Below are 18,800 nucleotides of genomic sequence, written 5' to 3' on the forward strand. Positions count from 1 at the left end.
TTATGTAAGAAAAAAATTATTTGCAAATGAAGAACTTGCTCTAGATATATATGAGATGTGAATTTAAACTACTTTACTAGAATAAATACTTCACTTTGGTAACTTAACATAGAGTAATGTCAGAATTTCTGTTGCTAAGAGGGACTTGTTTTTTGATATACCTCGATTTAAAAGTTCTATCTCCTAGTCAGTACTCCTACATGTCTCTCTCCAGTTAAAATTGGTTACAGTTGCACTGCATTGCTAAATTTGCACTGAGGCTCTCATCTGGAGTCACCAGTGTATATAAAATATTGTTATAAAATGTGCTAAACTTCACATAAAAATATAACAAACTGGAAAGTTTTCATAAAATAATATGATTCATATTTAGTTCATATATGTAAGCAGAGGATTAAGGTGACACGTGGGACGTTTATGCTTATTTGGATGACACCCACTGTCAGTTTTAGGTTTAATGCTTATGATTAACATAAAATGACTGAAGTCATTGTTACACTTTACCAACTAATTTCAAACAACATGATCGTAGCTCTCTGTGTTATCATCTTCTTGAAAGCAGCATCATTATGGGGAGTTCATGTTGGTAAAAAACTACGAGTACATTTTATAGGTTATTCAACTTTCGAAAACAACAACACAAGCTGTCTTTGCATAGTACACGTTAAAAACTTTACAAAGAAATCGACACAAGTCTGCTTATCACAGTCAGAATCCCATCTTTGAGTTCTTTCTTTATCTTTCTATTTGAACATCGTAACAGAATAAGGATTAATGGTTTTACTATTACATATTTATTTTAATATCGATGTTTGTGTCAATTTAATATATACATATATATACTGATAAATGCACGTAACTTATACTGTAATATAGTCATTGTAATATTCCCACCTATTAACAAATGCTGTAGAAAATTCTCAAGTGTAAGAATCAACAATGCACTGTAGTGTATATAAATACCAGAGGTTGCCAGTATTGTTACCAACTGAAATTTTGAAAACTTCGCCCTATATTTATAAACCAATCCTACAAGAGCCATTTTATACTGTTGATTTGCTGCAGTTGGTATATCATATATCTTGGAATCTATAACTTTGATTAACGCTTGTTAATAAGGAACTTATTTGACCAGAAACTTTTATAATGTTCGAACATTACTAATTATTTATCTTCACTGGTTTTATATCGGACATTAGTATTTTTACGAAAACATTATACAACTTCAGTGTCGAAAATTTCGACGTATGACAAGCGAAAAGCAAAGAACGTAGAGTTTGCTAGTTTCCCAGTTATTAATTGTATCTATATCAACTCAAGATTTAATCGGTCATCGCAAACCGTCGATAAGATATGAAGGAAGTTCGGAATTGGATGGAAATTTCAATATCTTTTTAATTTGTAAAACTTTTATATATAAATCATTATTTGTAATAACCTTTATTATAAATTGTATTTATTTGTAATAACCTTTATTATAAATTGTATTATTGCTTGTACGTTAAAACATATATTTGTGTGAAGAAGGAAAACTACGTGTATCAATCTTGTTTAGAAATATAATAAATTTGATACATATCATCATTTAATTATCTTTAAAATCAAAATTATAATTAAACTCAGTTTCATTATAAACTGGAGACTCGTCAGAGATAAGCTGTAATACGTAACAAAGGTAAAATGCAACTATTAAGACGTCAACAATTTCCAGTCTTTCATTATTCAATATTTCTATTATAATAACAAGCAGAATTTGTGATTTTTATGTTTAGAACTGAATGAGCTTTCAAAATGGTTGTCAAAGTCAAACGAATTGTGACCACAGCTGAATCAGTCGGTCAAGTCCAATATACTTTAAATTCTACATTACTGTTCAATTGCTATATCTCTTGTTTAATTCCTGGTTGCAAAGGTTCGCCGTTTCCATAAATGAGAGACATATCCTCTTTCCGTTTACACTACGTGTACAAACTCTTTAGCAGATATTCATGTTAGCTTATTTTGATAAAGCTGTCACATTTCATAGAAACCTGTTAATATGCCATTTTAAAAGTAAAACATTTCAGGCTCTTAATCATTCTTACATATTGACCATGATGTGAAGGTATACCTGCCGCTCAAGGGCTTATTGAATCGAATGATACGTGATATAATTAGTCTATTCTGTAGTCAAAATTAAACTAAATTTTATTTTTAAAAAAACATGTGGTATGTGCTGATGTGTCTGTCTGTCTGATAACTAAATTGGTATTCAAAGTAGTTGTGTGGTAAAGGTCACTCTGTGCTTTCAATATTGAGTAGGTTAGAAACAGAAATGTCAAATTGAATGTCATCATAAAAATCTATAGAAAAATCATATCAATTATTTTTATAGGTAACTAACACTGAACACAGGATAATAACGGCGAGAACGCTGAACCATAGAATCTTTCGGGCATATTTGAGATATTTTATATTTTTGTTGAGAAGCGATCCTACTGGTAATACTTTTGACAAATTGTTGTTTAAGTTTATTTAAAAATACCATACACAAATATACGAAAGTTATTACACATTTCAAAACTTTGACTAATAACAGGATCACCGATTTACTTGAAGATATTGTTCTTTGTTTTTATTTCATTTATTTCGAGCTTGTTCATGCTTATAGAAATATGTCACTCACCTGTTTATATTTTTTTCTAGCAAATTTTATAATATACTTATAATTTAGTAATGCTTGTTATAAAGTAAAATAACAATATATTCTCCAACTAGTTATATATCATTTTTATTTTGTAATAGTACCAGTGGCTTTTACAATTTTCCAATCCTACATTTCACTAAAAGAAAATCTCCAATTAAGCCCCTCTTGTGACACCGTGTGCATCGTGGGTGAGAATCAGGTTTCTAATTTTCAATATCAACATTACAAATTACTGGATGCCTGGAAGACGTGTTTACTGCAAAAGGTGAGATATTTTCAAATAATGGATTCACTTTAAACGATCTCTAGATTGCACTAAATTATATACTGATATGATAATGGTTTTATTGTATGTTTACGACAAAGCTATTGTCTCTTAGTTTGAGCCGCTGACCATAGAGAAAACAAGCGGTTGGAAGTATCTACCGTAAACCCTTGATTATCTTTTTACCAATTAATAATAGAATAACTGTCACACTATAATGCCCTTATTGTTGAAACCATGAACCTTTTCGGCGCTGCTTTTCGATCTCGCGATTTGTAGATTGAAAGTCAAATATCAAAATCACCACAGCCCCTGTCAGGTGCTATTGCATAATGCTAGTAAATCGTTAAAATATTTGTAATATGAAATATAAGCGCTAGTCTTTAAAACCTATTCAAAAGTCATAATAATACAATGTTTTATTTTGCATTTATGTCAATATAGGATAAGTATCTTATGAACACTTAGTACCTACCATTACATGTTTGTAAGTTTGCTTTATACAGTTCCTTTCGGGAACTCAGTATGCTATTTCTATATGCATTTCCATAAGAGTTTTATTCTAGCCTTGAAAATACCGTAACGGAAAAAAAACTCTTTATTTATATCAAGTTAAAATATTCTATACATTACATTTTTAACGTCTTTAACATAGTATTGACTGTTTTGGAGAATTTTGGTGTATTAATAAACGATACAGCTCGAGTTTCGATACTTGTGGTAAGGAGAGCACAGATAGCTTATTTTGTAGCTTTGAACTTAACTTTAAAGAAACTCGCCTCTCTCTCTTTTACACGCAGGTTATTTTTCGAAACATGTTTAAAAATATGGTGCTACTCTAAATAGATACTAATAAGGGGACAAAAGTAATTGACTGTGTTGTCAGTCGGAATTACGAAACCATGAAAACAGATGCTAAGTCTTATAAAAAAAAAAACAGAAATAAAGAGTACGAATATATAGGAAAATAAATTGCTTTCTATTATAATAATGAAAAAGTATAATTAGATCAACATCTGAATTTAAAAAGAAATGTATATTGGCCAATTTTATTTATTTTTTAACATTTGTACTGTACTTTATTTACACGTGAACTGTATTATATTTTTGTACATTTGGAGAATATTTGTATTTAATTTAGATCATGCATGTTTAGTTAAAAACAGGTTTTTGCATGTTTTTATTATAGGTTATCAATGAAACCATTTCCAAACTTTAACATTTAAAATGTCATAAAATAAGAAAAAATTATTATGTTCCAGTATTTTTGTGTTTGCATTCACAGGAGAATGTCACTGATGTTTTGGTTTTACCTAAATATACATACATGTGAATCTGTGATTTATGTAGGAAATAGAAGAAAAGACAAGACCTACTTGTGATTGTGATACGGGCTTTCTTTTTGTTAAACTTTCAAAATTTGTCCGGAATCAAGTAAGTATTTCAAAAGCAGCCCATTTTAAAGACACATATGTGTGTATGTAGAAATATATATATTGTTGGATTTATTCAAAACAAAAAAGAAAAGTATAACACTCCATTATTAAGTAAGATAATTTCATTATCTTACAGAAATATTAATGGTAAAGTTTAGATTTGTTATAGTAAAATAAAGTAGATGACGTTTACTTGAATTTTGAAACACAATACACTACTTACTAGTGTAAGTTTTTTTATTTGTTAACTCATGCTTCCCATAACAGAGACGTTTTGAGTCTTGATTTTAGCAAATTTTATTTTATTTTTTAAATAGGAAATATAATTTCTGCAACATAACACGAATTTACTCGTACCTTAAGAGTTTGACGTTTTCAGTTTATTTGTAACTAAACACAAAATTACACAATGGGCTCTCTGTGTTTTGCCCACCAAAGGTATAGAAATCCACTTTCTAGCTTTGTAAGTCCGCAGACGTATCTCTGTGTCACTGAAGGGAAACAAAGATTTCAGTCAACATAAATAAAGCCAATAGCTTGAGGTAAATACCAGTTATTTGACCCGTTATTGTTTCTCGTGCTTTTAACAAGGTATATCAGTGATCAGTTTTCTAAATTTAGCTAGTTTGTTGAAAAATAATGTCAGTGAAAACATACTAGTGATATTCATTAGTTGCTTGGTTTGCCATGTAAGCAACAGTTATTACCTACAATAGTGCTCTCATTTTTAAAATTATAATGAAAAACATCAGTTGCAAAAATTGTAAGAAAAATTTACAGCGTCTCAACAAATGTTATCAATAAAGCTGTTGTCTTTCGTTTATTTGCTTGATTTTGGATTTTGTGCAAAGCTGCACGAGGGATATGTGCGCTAGTCGTCCCTAATTTAACAATGTGATACCAGAGGGAAGGTAGCTGGTGATCACTACCCATCGCCAACTCTTGTGCTACTTTTTATCAACAAATAGTCATTTTAAAACGCCCCCCCCCAAAGCTGAAAGGGCGAACATGTTTGTTGTGAAAGAGATTTGAACCCTCGGACCTCAGATTGCGACTCGACTGCCCTACCCACCTGACCATGTCGGTCCTCTTTTGTCTTTTATAAGGTTTATTTGTTTGTTTTGAATTTTGCGCAAAACATCACAACGTTTTACTGCGCTAGCCATCTATAATTTAACAGTGTAAGACAAGAGGGAAGGCAGCTAGTCATCACCACCAACCGCCTACTCTTGGGCTGCTCTTTTACAAACGAATAGTGAGATAAGTTGAATCTTCCTCTTCAACATTGCATATTTCCTTGTTCTCTCTAGCGATATCAAACAATCTCGTCTTCTAATTGTTCGTTTGGTCGTTTACCTTCGATTTTCATCGATGTGACTGTGCTACCAACGTAAAACTTTGGTCTTTAACGCTTGTGTTTTCTAATATCAAAGCAAAATCGGGCTATCTGCTGAGCCCACGGAGAGGAATCGAACGCCTGATTTTAATGTTGTAAATCTGGAGACATATTGCTGTACCAACGGGAGGCGGTATTTAACGATAAGACCAACTGTTTTCGGCAGTTTCTTTGTATTATTCCGCTTTGGCTTGCATATCTACGCTTTTCTTGATGTAGGTTTTGAGGATTTGGTAACTTTTTTTTGCTAACTTCTCAAACATCTACTGCAATATTTTCATCTCTGTTGTATGCCTAGTTACTGCCATACATTTTGACTGATCTGACCGTTGTTTCGTACAAAATTCCTTTTCATTTCACAGACATCTTTCTATCGTATAGGACACTAGCTACATCTATTCTTTTGCTATACTTAATTTCATGTATTTCTCTTTTTTTTTTTCATCAGTATAAACTGTCGATCTAGAATATCGAATATTTTTGATAGCGCAAAGGATTTCCAAGTCAAATTATTCTATTTATTACCCTTTCCCCCTAATTTTCATCTTGTAACTTATACTTCGGAAGTTCTCATATGTTTCGAGTTCATTCATTCTCTGTATGTATGTTCAGTTGTACTTTTTTCACATGTGCAAGCCTTTCTTTCAGTTACCATTATGAGGTTAAATAAACATGTCAGCCATATAACCCGTCCATGGCCTTTCATGTCTCATTTTGTTGTTTGTCTGTGACAGCTGCTTCTCTTGATGTTATTTTCCATTGAATTTCTTTCATTTTCATGACCCCCACCCACAGAGTGGTACAGCGGATGTCTTCGAACTTGTAACATTAGAAAACGGGTTTTGTAATTCTTGATGGGTTCAGTACAAATAGCTCATTCTGTTGCTTGGTGCTTAAATTATAAACACGCAAACAATTTTCCTTTCCTTTCAGAGATTTGCGGTATCAATCCCCAGATTTTATATTCTTTCTCGCCTGATATTTTTCATTGTGTAATTGCATGAACTGTATGTATCATCTCTTTTTTTATCTGCTCTTCATCATACATGTGTTGTTCGTTTATGCTCTTGATGATGATTTTCAGTTTAGAAATGTAATTTATTGCCAAATCTGAAGTTTTTGTTAGCTTGTAAATCATCTGCTCCCATTTTCTGGTTACCACAAAATCAAGTATTTGTCTTTTTAACATTTGCTCTGTACACAGGCCGTTTTATCTTCTTTGTTTTTCTATATGTCAACAGGTATGTGTTAGGCACTTTTCGATTTTTCCTACTTTTGTGCATAAGTTTTACCTTCCTTAATGACATTTTCAACAATGTTTTTACATCCACCCGCATTACTCCTTTCACCTCTTTTATTATTTCAATTGCACTATGAATATTAATTATTTGACTCTATACCCCGTTACTTCTGTACCTTGTAGGCATACTACGATCTCATTAAAATACGGCAACATCTTCCATCTTTCTTGTTTTAGTCTTTCTACTTCCACACCGTGATTTTGGAAGTGTTTTTTATCTTTCTATTTTCCTTTTCTTGATTTTTCTTGACATTATTAGCATTATGTCTTTTGTTGAGAGGCTCTCTTTAGGTATTACTTTACAATTTTTTGCTCAGCGTATTTTACTTTTCATAACTGTTATATAATCTAAATGACTAATAAAGTATCCATTGTGTTACATCACAGTGTGATCTGTAATCTTCGTAATAAAATTGTTTATAATATGCTATGATTACTATCTGGTTGTTTTCTTCTTCTTTTTTGGTCCTCCAGAACACCAGTGTTTTGCTCTTATGATATATTTTAAATGCATTTCATTCATGTCAATGTTAATGAGTTCTGACTATATTATTTCAGAATGACAGGAACGATAACACAGGTGAGAGAATTTTTTTCTCATGTTAATCAATGTATGTGTTTGTAAAATATTGACCTGTTTTCATAAGCTTGTTAACTCAGTTATTTCTTTAATCAGTTCTACTGTAGTTGTTGGTGGCCACTATAATATTTTATTTTTAGTATCGTCTATGATTGGCACTTTCCTGTTGTCATTTTGTAGATATTTGTGTGTGCTATGATTATAATTGTTTGTGATGTGTTCGAGATTAATTTATTTTGCAAATAAATATATCTCATTTGACATAGAGACTTGTCAGATTAAGGCCATGTTCTTGCACTGTCTGGGTTAACAAATAACTGTTGACGTCAAATTATGAATTTGCAGAATGATAAAAACACTAGACAGTAAAGTTGACAGCAATAATAGTTACTTAAGTAACTTAATTAGTTTTTCACTTAATGATGAAATGTTTCACAATACTAGTTACGCTACTAATTAGGTAAACTACAGGTAAATATATAACCTTTTGTATAATTTAATTTTTAACCACAATTAACTTTATCTCATGCTACATACCAGTTGAGAAATCAAATACTTTATTTTGTAGCCAATTGGCGCATAATTATTTATTATCATTGTATTTTGGAAATCAGGTCACTGTACGAAGAAACAAGTCAAGTCATTTTAACACTAATTAGTCTAAGTAATTTAGTTGTGAGACATTTATAAAATTTTATACGGAAATCCTACGATGATAACGCAAATAAGAGACAGTAAAGTGTAAGCAAGTTATATATTACTTTTGTAATATAACAATTATTTAGGTTTATAAGGCAGATTTCTGTTTTGCGCTGTAACCCGTTGTTCGTATTGAATCCTATTTATTTGAAACAGTTTCTACAAAGTTTTAACTCATTAAAGTATGGCAACATGTAAGGGTTAACATGTATTATATGATAAGTTATGAAACTCATTTAGGTAAAGGTATGCCATACGAATATATTAATTTACCTTAAAGTAAAGATGTTTATTCGGCTCAGAGGTATGTTGCTGTTCTAGTTGAGTTTCCACATTTACTTATTTTGGATATGGAAAATATTTCGTTTCTGCTCATTTATTTATTTTTTTATTGAAACAAATACATCTGTGTGGCAAAAGGTACGTTGATGTAAGTTAAACTATAGATATAACAGATACAGTTATTTTATAGTATATATTTTTATATCTGTTATTTATCTTATTTAGGAAACTCAACATCCACTGGAAAATATCTTCATGAAGAAGAGTACGGAAGGTATAAAAACTAGTGTTTTCAATGCAACATGTAAATTCATCGCTGTAAATTACATTTCTTCATATTCAGACAGATCATTCATATTGCTTATATTTATATATTGAAGTTTTGTGTCCACAATTTCTTGTACCAGAAAATTAATCAACTACCAATTCCCAATTTCTGTTGAACAATATGATGCTGTGTAAAAACGTATGTTGTGACGAAGTTTACCTTTTAGCAACTTTAAATATCTCTTCATCTTCATGGAATTCGGTCCAAGTTTTGTACCATGACGGGTATGTTACGGGTCAAGCGTGCTAACAATCTGATCACGCCGGGCCATCAAATCAGTTAGCACCCAAAGGCACAGGGTATGTCTGCTGGCTCAAACTGCGTTAAACCTGGTTTCGATACCAGCAGTGGGCAGCACACAGATAGATCATTGTATAGCTTTGCACTCAATTCTAAATAAACAAACAAAGAATCAAATCAGTTAAATTGTTTGTTCAAGAAAATGACTTCGATGGTAACTGGTGATAATACAGAATATCTTAATTGGTTCAGATGATATATTATTTATCCTTAAATCTTTACTAGTATTTAATAACCTTATACTTACTCCCTTTCGATTCAGTTGAGATGAGTTTATTTTCGTTTCTCTCTTGATTTCTTTTCTAGTTCGCAGAAAAAATAATGTGTATTTAGTTGTTTTGGTCTATTAACTCAAACTACTTTTTCTATATGACCATGATATCATTTTCGATTGTTTTGGTACATTTTAAATTATTATTAGTGTTCCTTGTTATCATATTATTAGCACTTTCAAACCTGTATAAAGTTCTGGGATTAAGAGCTTCATCCATTTTACTTAATATGTGAACCAATGCTTATTTCCTTTTCCTTTTATTAACAACGTTGTTTTTTTTTTTACATTTAATCTAATACGTTCGTTTCGTTTCATCATTATTTATGTCATTCCGTTAATCAGGCTTACTTTTCTCTATAGCCTGTTTAGATAGATTATTAAATCATTCTTCCCTCCTTTCTGGGCGATAATATTTTACCTTGTGTGATAGTTAGAAGCGTAACAAGTATATGAAATCAACCTTTTCTGAACAGTGTGTAGAGAGTTAACGTGAACTTCAACATCAAAAGAAAATACGACATAAGTGTTCAATTTAATAAGATATTTATTCATACTAAATAGCTTGAACGCTTATACTCCGGGTTCAATAATCGTGGTAGACTTTTTGCACGTAGTCGTTAGGTATATTTCAGCTTATGCTAAGACAAGCATTATTTCTATTACTAATCCATTTAAACTCGATTATTCATAAGGGTGGGGGAAAGATACATTTCACTTTCTCTACCAACTATTTCGAACTAAGTTTAGCCAGCCCCTAACAACAACTTGTGACGTAAATACAGTAGTCTAACATGTAGGATGTTAATTCAGATTTATAGACATATCTGCATCTGGTTAAAAATTCACATTACGGAAATTTCGCCGTTTTTACAAGCAGGATCTGTCCATCATCATCAGTCAATGAAAGGTCATATAATTCACTCTGTCCAGCCGGTTTTGTATATTGTCCAGAAATTGAATATTGCGTGGAAGAAACTCCTGATTTCATAACACTATGCCCAGGTTTGTAATAACTATAAAAATATTTAAAAACTATGTTAATTTTCACAGATCAGTGGTATTGTGAAATAATGAATCTAAAATAAAACTTTAGTTGAAGTATTAACAGAGTAGAAAAAAGGCATCGCACTAACTGGAAATGTGAAACTAAAAATTACTTTTGAAATTTGCAAATGCTCTTGAATAAAAAATCTTTATATATATGGAAAAAATTAATAATAGATATACCGAGAAATAATTTCCTTTGAATACAACTATATATATTTTAATTTTGCAGCAAACATTATTTACACAGTATGTGAAATATCATAGAAATGTACTGTGAAATGAAAAAAATTCTCCAAACTGCTAGTAAAATTTTAATTTACAAGTCGTAATGTTAACAACACAGAGGTTAAACATAAGTAACTACAAATAATTGCAACGAAGTTGTTCCGAAACTTGTTTGATTTACTTACGCTATTGTGGTGTACGTATTTGATGTATTTTTAAATATTAATTTGCTAACATTAATGCGAATGTTTTGCAAAATATGCCTATATAAGATATTATAAGAAACATTAACAACAAAACTAATTTCAAAAGTTTTTAAGATGGTGAATATAAAGATTATTTCTCAAATAATGGGATCCTTGTGGCGTTACATAAATATGTTACATACAATTAGTCGATTAAATTACCCGAAAGTTAAAACAGAATGATGCTAAACATAATTGACTTGACAGTATTTAATTTATTTATGTTTATTTCTGAAGATATAAAAACAGTTTGTAATCAACAGTTTAGAGAAGTTTGATGTCGAGGCCAACAAACAGAAATTTTATTTTTTCTCTGAGTCTTATGTACTTAGAGAATTATCTTCAATATACTAAAAACGAAAGATAATGATGCCAATGTAATGATTAAATACAGTTAGCGACTAGAAAAAAAACTAGAAAATGGCGTTGCATTAATGCGTTTATCATAGTTTATTAAAGCTGAAGTTAAACTAGCTGCTTACTTCAGAATGTAAAAGTAAATAGTTATATAATAGGTACTGTGGTTTTACTTTCTATAAATTTATAGAAGATCATCAAAATTATACAAAATACGCATGTACATATACATACTATACGATGTGTTAGAAACCTGTAAGAAGATGTTTAGAGTGAGAGAAACAAAATTAATTTTAGTAATTTAATTTTTTCCCTTTGATACGCAATCGTTTTAAAAAAATAATGATAACTTGTAAAAAACAACAACAACAACAAAAACGTTAATGTCAACAAACCAATGTTTCTTTAGTTTTTAAATATTTTACCATTATATGGCCTTTATTAATGAAACATAATGATAACTTTGTATAGGTTGTCAGCTATGCTAACGTAAAATATAAAAATACAGCTGTGTTCTTCCTAACACTCTAGTAAGTTTCTTATTTCGTATATTAAACTTAATGTAAATCATAACAAAGTTTGCATTAATCATCATGAAAAACTGAGTACATTTCAAGCATTATTTAAGCTTAGAATCGTTAAGCGACTGTTTATTTTAGACTTGTCCAGAATTAAATATTTACAGATTTTATTTTATTGTATAATGAATATATTTTTTACTAAGTTTGAAAAAAAAAAGAATTAAAAGATCGTAATAAGATTAAGGATGTTATTCTTTAGATAGTGTTAAAGATCGTTACTGGGTGATTCCTACGTCAGGAAATGAAGAATTTCAACTGAACCAGTTTTGGTCAGAAAAAGATGTAAAACACATCACCATTTTAGGTATTGATTACAGACAAGGTCAATGGGAATATCAACGTAAGTATAAAATATTCTAGAAAAATATTTAGAACTGTTAATTAACGAAAATAAATTATGTTTATAAAATGTAAAAATAAATAAACACACAATATAAGCTTTTTTTCCAGCAAATGTTTATTTTTTTGCTACGGTTTTGAAAAGTGTTATTTAGTGTAGTAATTGTTTGATTTATAAAATTAGAGTACTAGCTAATAATAAATAGTTATACTTTTGATATGGTCGGTATCTGAATTACAGTACTTCAAGTGATCTATAATCATAAGTTTGTTTCCAGAATAAAAATATTTTCTGATCAGAACAATCTCCGTATTAAAAACGAAAATAAACATCAACTTGACCACAGATATAACTTGTTGAATATGCTTTTCTTAGGTAGAAGGCTTGGAATGACGAGATGGTTAAAGCGCTTGACTCGTAATCTGAAAAATCTCCGTCACATCAAACATGCTTGCCTTTTTAGCCATGGGGGCGTTATAAAGTGACAGTCACTCCCACTATTCGTTAGTCAAACAGTTGGCGGTGGGTGGTGATGACTAGTTGCCTTCCCTCGAGTCTTACATTATTAAATTAAGGACCTGTGACGCAGATAGCCCTAAGCACTTTTGGACAAAATTACAAAAAAACAAAACAAAGTTTCTTACGTAGGTACAGCAAAGAGTAGGATTTATTGTTTTTATTATTGGGGTACCTATCCTGATAACAATATTTCCGAACTTAAACCCAATAATATGTCACTAAGCTCGACCAGTTTAATTTAATTCTAACTACCATTTCTAAACTAATAATGAAAATCAGTCTTCATAATGAAAGTGTGATAAATACAAGCCTGAAATAAATTAATAGTAACAACATTTGACATAATAACTTGTATACATAAAAAATATTATTGATGCAACAAACAATAAATAAACATTTAGTGTCACATGTTTTGGTTCAAGGCGTGTGGGATTGGAATCACCATCTTTCCACAGCACAGATAAAAGCTCAAGCTTATGAAGACGCAAAACAATAAACACATCAATAAAACAATTCATTCATATTATTCATTACTTTTTGTAGAAGGTTTGTTTCTTTTTTCTGAATTTCGCGCAAAGCTACACGAGGGCTATCTTCGCTAGCTGTCTCTAATTTAGCAATGTAAGACCAAAGGGAAATCAGCTCGTCATCACTACCTACTAGCAACTCTTGTACTCTTCTTTTACCAACGAATAGTGGTACTGACCATAACATTATGACGCGCCCATGGCCAAAAGGCAAGCATATTTGTTGTGATGGGGATTCGAACCCGCGATCCCCCAGATTACGAATCGAGCGTCTTGTGCTCTTGCTTATGACAATTTTTACTTTGATATATTCGTTGTTGTTAGCAATGAATTTATGTAAATACATAATTTGTTTAAAGTTTTTGTTTGTAACTTTATTTTCTCAGTTTATGAATAGGATTACTTTTTTGTCTCTAGTTGTATTATAATTACTTTTGATATGTTTCGAAATAACCTTGTAACATTTCATAATTAAGGATATCAAATTACATGTGAGCAAATGATCAATAGGAGAATAAATGTTTACGGATAAGCTATCTTCCCACTTATAAGATAAAATGTTGTGTTAGTCTTCATTTCTTGCGTTTTCCAACACTGTTATAATTAAAGTTGGTGCTACCAATGATGTCTCTACAAGAATACCTGTTAGTTTAGTATTCGACCAAATTATGATCATACCTGTATCGGAGCTAGATATAATACGTATTTTGTCGTATCAACTTTCTGTAAGCTAATTGAAATACCAGATAATTTTGCCATGATTTCAACAGCATCAGAGAGTTTTAAATGGAAAAATCTGACTGTTGGAGCCCGAGTAAATGTCATGGATTACATTCGGTTCACTGCTCATGAAGACGTCCCTGTGATATCAAGAATATTAGCACTTGATTCAAGTAAGTGTTACGCAAATATTTGACAAAATTATTTGCACGCCAAGTACCTATTGTAAAAACACATTCTTAGAGGAAGATACTTCGAAAGTCCTCTGCCTTTGTCTTCTGACAAGTCGTCCCCTACCTTCATGTTTCTACAACAGGCATTTGTCGTCTATTCAAATAAATTTCACCCTTAAACTAGTTTTTTTTTAATATCATTATTGTGTGATATCTGAAGGGAAACAATGTAAATATATGAAGCTGCTTAACTGTTATTAGAGTAGACAGAGAGCACACCTCTTTATTATTAAATGTTTATATAAGTGAATGAAATATTAAAAAAAAACATACATTCATGATTAAAAGAAATATAACTAAATTACCTATTTACTACATTTAAAATATTAGTGTTTCTTAAGTGTCGTATTTTCTGTTATAACTTATAAACTTGACCTTTCCAATATATTTTCTGACAAATTCATTACTTTGAGTTTCTTAACAATTAAGTTTTGGTTTCAGACTAGATAAACGACTACCTTTGGGAGATTTATGCAGAAGAAACCTTTGTATATTGTACGACTACCACAAGACACGGATGACATTTTAATTATAAATGAATGAACATAAGAAACATTTATGTAACTGATGCATTTTAATTAATTACGTGTGATCTATGTATGTAAGATATTCCATTTCAACAATCAATACCTTTAGTTTTTATTTCAGATCAAGTAGTTCGAACCATTGTGAAACTTAGCACCACCAGTCTTCTCTTACCCCACCTTCATTTAAACATTCCGATATTGGAAGTAGAGCCTGGTGAAACTTTCAAACTCGAGGTCAACCAATTAGTACATATAATTGACTCCAGTGAAACACCTGTCAGATGTAAGCACTACATATATGTAATAGAACGTTGATTAAACTTAGGAATGATATAGCTTTACTTCTATTTTTCTTCAACCAGTCTAAGCATATAGACCGAAGTAAAAGTTAGAGTTAAAGCAGTAAAACAGAACACACACACACATATATACAAATATTAAAATATACACATGTTTTTACCAAAGGTAAAATAGAAAAGAGAATCCTTCATGGAAAGGATTAATACATTTTGCGATTGACCGTACTGCCTGCTATAAACTACAGCTTCATTTTGTACAAGACTCAACAGTACAGCTTCGGTGAGCAAAGTAAATAATTAGTTAAACCTTATGTAATGGTGATGTGTATATGATATTTATGGGAGTTTTACTTTCTTTTTAATTCACCACATAGTAACTTGAATTAAATTAGGTGTGTGAATAATCTTATAACATTACGAGTTTTTAGTTATTCAATATTATACGTATTCTCTTTAATTTTATCTTTGGGAAAAAGAAAATAAATTCGCACACACACATATATATACAATCATTAACACTTGGTCTGCTGTATAAAATCGGATAATGAATTAGAAGCACTGTTATAACATTATTGAGAACCTAAAGTAGTGTAGGTTATTGTATCGTGAATTAAAAATGGAACTCAAAATACCTCAAATATCAAAAAACAAATCATTTTAACAAACCTTTCGTAATAATATCTCTACCAATACATGTATATAATTACGTTTACCCTTTCGCTTATGAATACTTCTTTATTAAAGTATGTAAAGTAATTAATTTTGGTAATTAAAGTTATGATTTTTTATTATTAAATTTGTAAAAAAGCATAGCCAACTTCCAAACCATATAAAAATAATTTAAATAATCTAATGGTGTGTCGGGAGTTCTCCTACGCGTTTGCTGTTAGTAATAAAAATTGCAATTTTGCTTATATTTGTTGGTTATAAAAACCAGAATATGAAAGTTAAGTATTATTTGTAGCTTTTCTCCAAAAAAAACAAACAAACTTTAAATTCTCGAAACTACGAGATTAATGAGACTGTAAGAAATCATACAAAATCCCTTTTTCAATAAACAAAATGGATGTTATATTTTAATGAAATATATTTTTGCGTGCGTGCATGTGTTTTATGTGTTGAATAATTTCTACGTTATAGAAAAAAGGAATCTATAAATGTTCTCTAACTCTCCATTGATATTATACGAATATTTCCCATGGAACTAGTATATATTCGTATCAGTACAAATCATACAGCAGAAAAACAGTTTAGGAGCAATAAAATGACAAAAAGTTTAATGCTTTATTTTTTACTTAAAATGGCTTTAAATATTAATTTGTGATCTTTTTTCCATATTTATAAAATATAATTTATTCGTACAATATAGTAAAGTTTCTATTGGTTTCTCTCCCATTACATAAGCAAACACTTGAAGAAAATAGCATATAAAAATGTTTGCTTGTTATATTATATTGCTGAATAATGTAAAAAAAACACTGAATATGGGTTTAAAATGTAACAAGTTTACTTCTTTATTTGGCCAGGCATGGTCAGGTGGTCAAGGCACTCGAGTCTTAATCTGAGTGATGCAGATTTGAATTCTCGTCACACCAAACATGTTCGCCTTTTCAGCCGTAGGGGCGTTATATGTGATGGTTAATCCCACTATTCGTTGGTAAAAGAGTAGCCCAACAGTTGGCAGTAAGTGGTTAAGACTAGCTGCATACCCTCTAGTCCCACAATGCTAAATTAGGGACGACTAGCATAGACAGCTCACGTGTGGCTCTGCGCAAAATTCAAAAGCAAACAAACACGAGCTAACAACAAAAAAATATTATTCATAGCTTTATATAGGGATTAGATCAGAATCTTAATTATTTTGAATTTGTGACGCGAGAATTAACATATGTATAACATATAAATGATTAAAGTGTATATTCAATTAATGTAGTGATAATATTGGTGATTTCTCTCCCTGCTTTGATCTAGATAAACCTTCTTTTATTGAGAAAATATTGATGTCACATGCAGGAAAGTGGTTAGATAGGTTTGTAATACAAGAGCAGTTCCTCAGTATTCCAACACAGCTAGTGCTGATTCCAGAAATCCCAATTAAACAAAGGAAAGGATTGAGAATTGAAAAACTCGGTAATGATCCATTAAGGTAAGTTAATATTTTTATCATTGATATGTAAAATAATAACTTCAAATTTGTTGTTAACATCTAAATCAGAGCAACAAATATTATAATGAGATACTTTACCAGTTATATAGAATTAAATATATCAAGTTTATTGTATTATTTTGACGGTATTAAGAAGCCTCAATACTGTAGTTTTTTTGTTATATTTTTAATCAACACTATCGGAAGTATGGTTTCAAGATTACATATTTAAAAACTCTCCTCTATTAGTGTTTTTTACCCATACTAGCCATTTATAAATACATAATATTCTCTACAAGTGGGTTTTCTCCTCATCACGGATGGTTTCAGGATTATTTTCAATATTTATGAGCACTTACATAAGAGTCACGAATGTTCCGGTGATGTACGCATGTGTACTTTCTTTTGAAAAGAAATTAAATAGTTTGTTCTAACATCCTTTTTTATCACTTTATAAAAATGTTAGTAATAATTTATTCTATATTTTTATACTTTCTAAACACAGGATCGAATATTTCTTAACCAAATTAAATTCATGTTTTAGCTATGTTATAATTGATTTAAAATATTCACCAAGTGAAAACTAACAATAAGAATTAAACATATTTCTCATACTAGTATTATTTTTTTATTTTAATATTAGTTACTCAAAACTCTATATTAGTAAATGAAATTCAGATTTCTTCGTTAATCCATTGTTATTATTTAAATATTCATATCTATTTTTTATTGAATGCTATAATATGAAAGTTAATTGTTCAGGTTGATTGTTTAATACTTATAAATATTGTAAAGGTTGATATGAGTTTCATAATCTTTTTCAGTTTTGAAGAACCTTGTCAGATTTCTCTCAAAGATCAAATCTGGATTGAAACAAATCCAGATTATTTTGGAAATTTCAGCCTATCGTTTCTTTTGAAAATCAAAGACATGTGGAATAGAGATGTTGTTGTGAATATAAATAGACTAACACTAACGGTGAGATTTTCATTTAAAATACTATATAAACCATTCGTGTAGCTTTAATTGAACCTATATTTATTGTATATTTAAGTTTTGAAACTTAACGTAAATGAGCTAAAATCTTTTCTCTACTACCTTTCAAAAGTTTTTCATATGTATAACTTGACCCAAAGTTAAATGTACTTTAGCACATCGAACATGTACTATTCACACATTTTATTGTATCGGTTGAATTAAGCAAGCAACACTAGAAACCAAAACTAGATCGTTTTTAAAGAGCTAACATAAACGCTATTTTAATTTAATTTTAAAATTTTAAACACACTGCGATTAATATAAATGCATGTATCGAACGTTTTCGTGAACAAGTGTATCATTGTGACTGGAAATATCGGAATTCCGCTAGATTAAAACACCTAAGTAAAATAAATAATAATTTAATGATTAAGTTATTTCCTGACAATATTTTTTCTGCAATATTTAACCTGTTATATGAAAGAAGTTATTATGTATACAAAGAACTTT

At 30.2% G+C, this 18,800-nt stretch overlaps 1 protein-coding gene across 1 annotated transcript in view; it reads left to right on the forward strand.

Moving 5' to 3' along the window:
* The first annotated feature begins 522 nt into the window (after positions 1-522).
* The window catches only part of LOC143227417 (uncharacterized), a 108,645-nt gene continuing 90,367 nt past the window's right edge, over positions 523-18,800 (forward strand). The window contains exons 1-11 of the mRNA XM_076458870.1: positions 523-586; positions 2,785-2,951; positions 4,302-4,385; positions 7,642-7,663; positions 8,870-8,918; positions 10,424-10,548; positions 12,201-12,341; positions 14,158-14,280; positions 14,989-15,150; positions 17,138-17,312; positions 18,137-18,290. Of these exons, the coding sequence (XP_076314985.1) occupies positions 523-586; positions 2,785-2,951; positions 4,302-4,385; positions 7,642-7,663; positions 8,870-8,918; positions 10,424-10,548; positions 12,201-12,341; positions 14,158-14,280; positions 14,989-15,150; positions 17,138-17,312; positions 18,137-18,290 (1,266 nt within the window). The remainder of the gene's footprint in view (positions 587-2,784; positions 2,952-4,301; positions 4,386-7,641; positions 7,664-8,869; positions 8,919-10,423; positions 10,549-12,200; positions 12,342-14,157; positions 14,281-14,988; positions 15,151-17,137; positions 17,313-18,136; positions 18,291-18,800) is intronic.

The sequence above is a fragment of the Tachypleus tridentatus genome, chromosome 9 (genome assembly GCF_004210375.1).
Source record: "Tachypleus tridentatus isolate NWPU-2018 chromosome 9, ASM421037v1, whole genome shotgun sequence".
In the NCBI taxonomy this organism is placed as follows: Eukaryota; Metazoa; Arthropoda; class Merostomata; order Xiphosura; family Limulidae; genus Tachypleus; species Tachypleus tridentatus.